This window comes from Limulus polyphemus, unplaced genomic scaffold, assembly GCF_000517525.1.
Source record: "Limulus polyphemus unplaced genomic scaffold, Limulus_polyphemus-2.1.2 Scaffold1431, whole genome shotgun sequence".
Taxonomy (NCBI): Eukaryota; Metazoa; Arthropoda; class Merostomata; order Xiphosura; family Limulidae; genus Limulus; species Limulus polyphemus.
The window spans coordinates 289242-296492 of NW_013667041.1; the positions used below are offsets into that span (position 1 = coordinate 289242).

The 7251-nt window shown below is 29.8% G+C and overlaps 1 protein-coding gene across 1 annotated transcript in view; it reads right to left on the bottom strand.

Moving 5' to 3' along the window:
* LOC106463530 (ERO1-like protein alpha) overlaps window positions 1-7142 on the bottom strand; it is a gene marked incomplete at its 5' end in the record, with an annotated part of 37684 nt that extends 30542 nt beyond the window's left edge. The window contains 2 exons of the mRNA XM_013923574.2: window positions 5340-5423; window positions 6996-7142. Of these exons, the coding sequence (XP_013779028.1) occupies window positions 5340-5423; window positions 6996-7142 (231 nt within the window). The remainder of the gene's footprint in view (window positions 1-5339; window positions 5424-6995) is intronic.
* Between the last annotated feature and the right edge of the window lie 109 nt (window positions 7143-7251).

Consider the following 7251-nt stretch of genomic DNA (forward strand, 5'->3'; position numbering starts at 1 on the left):
CTCTTTTACCAACGAATAGTGGGATTGACCATCACATTATAACGCCCCCACGGCTGAAAGGGCGAGCATGTTTGGTGGGATGCGGATTCGAACCCGCGACCCTCAGATTGTGAGTCGAGCGCCTTATCCACCTGGCCATGCCAGGCCCTTTTGAAAATGCCTTGGGATAATCAGAAAATTCAAAAATGAATGAGCAAGTGGGTTGTTTTGTTTACAGGCAAAACTCTTTGCAACTGTGCAGAAATGAAAATATGAACTTTATTTTTCTTTAAGAATTACACTAAAATGTCAAAATATTGATTTAAAAATATTCTTGGGTTAAAACTGTTAAAATAGTTATAATTAATAAATAAAATTCATCTGAAAAGATTTTATTAAATGACTTCAGACACAGTAACTTATAATTATGTTACTTTTTAATCCTATATTTTCTATATAAAAGTGTATCGTACATACAATGTAACTACTGTTTAACAGTTAGTAACAATAAAATATTTATTAACTTATCAATTACCTGTTGCAACAAAGTGTATACACTTTACCATAATTATAACATTTATGGAATTTGTTGGTCCTTTTTTTAACTCACCATTTAGTAACTGTTAGATAATGATATTACAGATTGCTTTTATTTAAGTTACTAAGTGATAAGTTAAATAAAAAAGACTTAAAACCATAAATTTCATATACACACCAAGAAGTTATAAGAGGCCTTACTTTATATCTTTGGTTTTCTGACCAAGCTGGGTTGATGAGCCTCTAATAATTGAAACTGTACTCCACACCAGTTTAAACATCAGCTAAGTGTCATAAACATTTATAATTTTGTTTATTCTATTAAAAGGTAAAAATGTGCAAGTCAAATATTAATAAAATAGAGGTTATTCAGGGGTTCTTTTGTTATTTACACCCTACTTTTGTCATGAGGCATTACTGGCATATAGTGAGATTCACATTTCACTTATCCTTTCTCCCACCAAGTTTTGAGCAAATTTCCTACATCACTATAATAACTAATACCTATGTGTGTGTGTATATATATATATATATATATATATTCTTGAGTTAAAACTGTTAAAATATAGTTATAATTAATATATATATACACTCTGTTAATAATGCTCCCTTTGTCAATGACATTTGTCTCTTTGGTAACATTAAAATTGATTCAGTGGTTTGTCTCAAGCAGAAATATCAATTTCAAATACCAGTTGAGTGGGGCTTTTTATAACTTTTTTTTAATTATTAAATCATCATATTTAGACCAAATATTACAATATTATGTAAAACAACTGTAACTTGATAGTTTACATTAGGGATTTGAATTATTTGTCAACATTCGATTACAAAAACTTCGTATCACAGTAGACTGTCATGTGGAAGTCTTGTGTTCAAATCCCAGTCAAGTTGGGATTAGATGTTAATTTTATTTATGATTATATATACTTTTTCTATTTATTATCATATATACAACAAGCTCTCTGAATATTCAAAAAAATAGAACTACAATTACAGATTAACTCAGGGCTAATATCATGTTACATAATAAACATCAGTGACTACAACTTAAAAATAACTTAAATATCTTTTTAACCTTATAGATGATACTACAATACATTGTTATTGATGTTTTTCACCATAGGTAAGACATTTTTTTAATTTAATCAAAAACTTTATAAGCATTTTTTACAAAAAGTTATATATTTATGCATTTGCTCTTCACCATAAAATCCATTGCCTTTATTATCACAATTAATAAATCACACGATTAGTCATTTGACTGTATAGGAATATTTCTTCGAGAATCAATTTTTCATGATTCAATATATAAGGATTTATCAAGGTTTGAACATAAAAATATACAGCAGTCAAAATTCTAATCAAAGACCAAATATACACAAAAGATGTTTTACTGAATTAATAGAAAAAGGATAAACATTCTTTATACATGTATTGTTACTATAACAATTAAGTTTTAGAGAACATGTTCATAAAACATTTACTTATATTTAATTTAAAGAAAGATTAATCAGAATTTACCATCCTATGATGGGCAGTCAGCTAGTTACTAATAAATTATACATTTAACAAATAGATATTACTACCAAACAGAATGTAAGACTAACATACAAGAAATTATTATTATAAATACCGTGTTTAAATAAACGAAAAACAACAAAAACAATTGTCAGGTTTTCTAAATATAACGATTAATATCAGAAATGATAGCTTAATCACTTTTAATTGGAACTACATTTTTTTTTACACATGACCAGCATAATCACCCACTGCACAGATATAAAAAATCGGGGTGAAACTGATCATGTTGTCTTCTGAGATCTCAAATTAAGTTAGCCCCTGTTTAAGTATATTTTGATACAAGTGGAGACCAAAAAGTAAAATACAAGATGTGCTTAGTTACAGAGGCAGTATAGGAAAAATGTTAAACCATGTCAAAATGAAGCATACTCTTTAACCTTGTAAAGGAAGGGGAGTGAGGGCAGACATATAATAATGCAAACATATGTTAGTAGCTCTACCATACAATTCTCTAATATTATTATTAATGATTGGTTCTGATCAAAACAGGTTATTATTATCATATCCTAGATGAAATTAATTTTGGCATTATTCATATTCTTATACGTTTATATAATTTACAGAAATACGCAGTATTATCATATTGGCCAGATTATAAGGCGATGTTTTTGGATTAATAATTAAGCTGTAAAATTCATATTCCCTAATAAGTGCAGCTGACCACAAGCCCCTTTCCCCTACTCTAGCCTGTTGCATTCCTAAATGTCCAGATAGCATCCGTCTACACATGTGCCCCAGATGTTCACTCAAGGTCATCACTAATTCTTGCAACTAATCAACCTCCAGAATGTTCAGTTATAATACTGATTTTGAGAACCTAGAAAAGGACATTATGACACTCAATTTTTTTCTTTCCCAAAGTTTCTGACAATGGGGAAATGGGGATTGCCTAATATTCAAGATTACCCTATAATTGGGCCAATATGGTACATTTGTATGTTTTTGTTATAGATTCTCAGTAGAATTATATCCTGAAGAATGACCTTTGAAGTCATGAAACTGTTGAAGAAATTAACAATTGTCTGATGATCCAGTGTTATGTTATTTGTATCAACATGTGAATCTTATTGGTGTTTTGGTTACACACACACAGAAGTTAACAGATTAAACAGAATCTAGAACCCCTAGTGTACAATAGTACTGGGGCCTTACATTTTGTAATTATTACTACACAGTTACTCAATCACTTTGTAACCAACCAATATGAATAGTCATAACTCATTTTATTTATTAGGCTAATGAGTATTAAGTCAAAATAAATACTTATTATATTTTTATATTATTCAGGTAGACTAAATTTCATGTCAATCAATATAAGAATTAGAATGACATCAATGTACTTTGTAAAATAAAACTTTTGATAGTTATAGCTTTATCTTACAATGTTTGAAAATTATTAAGGAATGAATGAGAATAAAACTAGAAAGTCTATTCAGATAATATAGCATTATGGTGCCAACATGTAACAATAATATTTAACCTTTCCACATTAGCTACAGTGATGTTTCATTTTTACAGTTAACTTTTGAAAAGTTAGCTGTGTAAACTGTACCCAATTTTACATATTTGTTAAATGATAGAAGAGACTTTCCCTGTAATAATATGATATTCGGGATTAATCAATGTTGACCATATGTTCCTAAAGTAACCTAAATAATTCAAAGTTAAGATAACATTAATATAATCTCAGTCAGGTTATAATCAAACAATTTCAAAGCTTATCTATAATTCTAGCAATGAATTTGATATGAAAATAAAAACAATTAATGATAAATTTTAAATTGCTTTGATTATTTATAATTATATTTAGAAGAGGAATTACAGCATTGGTAAACAGGATGCCTAATTTAAATTTTTTTTAAGTCACTACTTACACAGTCATGCCACTTGCATTTTCACTTATTTTTGCCATCAGTTATACCAAAATAATCATTCTCATGAAAGCTTTAACTTCTAAACAATGAAAATTTGATTCTGTAGTATGTTTTATGCTATAAGAGATGCAAGTGTTGTAAACAATAACAACTTTGATGAAACAAACATCTAAAGTTTAGATACATTGTTAGTATCTGGAAAAAGAAAAGGCATGGAACTGTACCAAGGCAACATTTAATATACATTCATATTGTTGTGTTATATCAGAAATAATTGGTTATTGCCTGAGGCCTTAACTGCATTGCTGTGGACTCCAGCTGTGTTGATTTCAAAAAACCTAAAAAAAATATTTTCTGGTAACTTACAGCCCAATCAAATAAAAAACATTGACACCCAATATTTCTTTTTTTTTGGTACTATATGGTAATTAACATAAGGACATCTGGCTGTTTTATATTAATTTCTCAAAAAAAAGGGGGAGGGGGAGTTTGCACACATAACAAACCCCTAGATCTGGAGCTACTTATACAACATTCAGTTATGTAATTTTAACTTAGTAAAATAACAATCTAAAAACAGTATATTTTGCACTTTATTTAACACTTCTTTAGTCAGATAGTTAACAGTTGGTGCTACCAACCAGTTGCCTTCCCTCTAGTTGGCAGCTCAAAGTTAATGACATTTGCAGATAGCCTTAGTAAGCTTTACAATAAAAAAGACATGGTTAACAGCTTCAGAGAATTGGGAATGAAATACAAAACTCTCAAATCATGAAGCACCTCCTCTCTTCATTATTTAGCTTTGTACTTAGTAGTAAACAAAAATAAAGGCAATACAGGGACAGAAATAATGAAATAAATGTACATTCACACAAGGGAAAGCTATCAGGAAGATTACATTCCCTCATGTAAAGTTGAATTTCCTCATGAATTGTTTTTTATTTAATCCATGCAATGTGTTCACTTTCATTGGTCATAACTAGAATGATATGGATGGACCATTCATTCTCAATCAGGAAAGCCAACTGAAAAGATGAAATTCCTCCAGCAAAGTTAAATCCTTTGGGAATGCAGGAATGTAATATTTTATTCCCTGCAATATTTTGATCACTTGGATAGTTGGAATAATTAAAAACAGTAAATAATCAGAAAACTAAATTTGATTAGACAATTATTTTCTTGAGATTAATTGATTAATCATAATTTTAGTTAAATGACTAGCTTATAAGACATTAATCAATGTAATCGCTGCTCATAGATAATAAATTATACCGATTAATCAATTAAGTCTCCTAGCTCTATGCAGAGCATGTAGACATAGAATAGTTATCTATAACACATATACTTCATTATTGAATAACTTACCTCAGAGCATGTCTCAACAGAACAGTGTTCTGTAGTACATCTTTTGAAATCAGGCCAAAATGGACATCCACGTTCCAAGTTTACCTATATATATCAACAATGAAATAAGGGAAGGAATACTATATAAAGAAATACACCACAATATATACACAAGAGTACAATTTATGTTATCAATAATTACTCTATATCTTTTCAATTCATCTAAGAATCTTCAAAGTTTTTTCTAGTATATTTTATGAAGAGGAAAGTTGACAGAAGGCCATTTATTTCATTTCTCCAGACAAATACCTAACCCATGTTAATAACACAAAACATAATATCATGCAAATCGTTCTACAAGCTTATTTATATCTATAATAGGACTACAAGCATATATAGTTCTTGATAAACCACAGCTAATGATTTATCTCATATGTCCAGCTTCTGAGGTTAAACAGTTTTTGTAATCCCCTAAAAATTTTAAATTCTGATTCACTTTAAGCCCACTCTGATTCTTTTATACTGTTACGTATCTGTTTTTTGTTTGTTTACGGTAGAAATTATTTCCGAGGATCTTCAGCGATACAAGTCCTTTCTTGATTAAACCAGTTTATTCTTCCTTGAAACAAACTTTTAGTACACAAAAGTTCCACAATCAGTACGTTTCTCGTCACTTTAAACTTAACAACTTTTAAAATACGCGCTATAAATTACAGAGATTCACAATCTCGATAACTTCACTCTTTACGGCTCACTAGCTCAAAACCAACAGAATCATAAATTACACGAAACTCAAAGTAACTACTGCTCTCTCTTCATTCATGCCTGCTGGCTTTCTCTGCCAGGCTTATATACTAAGGAAGAGGGCATCTTGAACACACTTGGACTTCCCCGATCATTCCAGAATCTCATCATACACGCTACCAGCGCCAGCAGCGTCACATGACTTTCGCTGTCATAACAATACTTCTGCTAGGAAACACTCTTATCTTGAGTCTCTTAAACAACATAATTGCATTATTTTAACAAATATAAATATTTGTAACAGATTTCCAAAACTTTTGAATCAATCTTACCAGATCTAAGATTGCTTGCAAATGCACTAGCAACTACACAAAAATCAAGATATTTAAAACTTGTATAGGTTTCAGTGCAGAAAAATTTCATTTTACAGTCCTTTTGTCCATCTTATTCTACAATCAAATCCTGATAAACCAGGTGTTGTGATTAAGTTAAAATGCATACACATTTATTTACAGCTTAGTTTAAAAATCTGAAACCAAAACCAAAGAAAGCAACAGCTGTCACTAAAGCTTCTGATTATTTGCTTTAAACCATTTTTTTTTACTAACCCTACCCACAAATTTTAAACTTAAACACTTATTGACATAATCTTTCATTTTTTCAGAAATCACAGTTTTAAATAAATAATTCCTGATGTAAAATTATAATATCTAATTATTTCTCTTTTTAGAGTTTGGCATATTGAATGAGGACCTTGGTCAACCAAATGAGATTTTCTTTTCTTTATTTTTTATGTTCGAAGACTGCAAAGTGTTGTTACATTTGGAACCTTTTTTCATGTCTCCAGCTCTTTTCCACTCTGAACAAAACACACTTCACAATCTCCATGTTTCCCTTTACAGCTTCAACTTATTATTATTATTTTATTCTCACCCTGTAAAACCTGAAGAAATCTTTCAAGAGAAGACTATTGAGGCGAGGATATATCTTCAAGTTGTTAAAGTAGTCAACTGTGTTTACACTGCATTCACAATCATCAATTTGTCCTTCTAGCTGTGAGAAGTAGAAGTACACGCCACATCAACATTACAGCATATAAATATGGAATGAACAATAAAGTTAAAAATCTATTAGTATTTAAATATCATCCCATTATTCAATGGATTTCTACTTTGTTACATGTAAAATG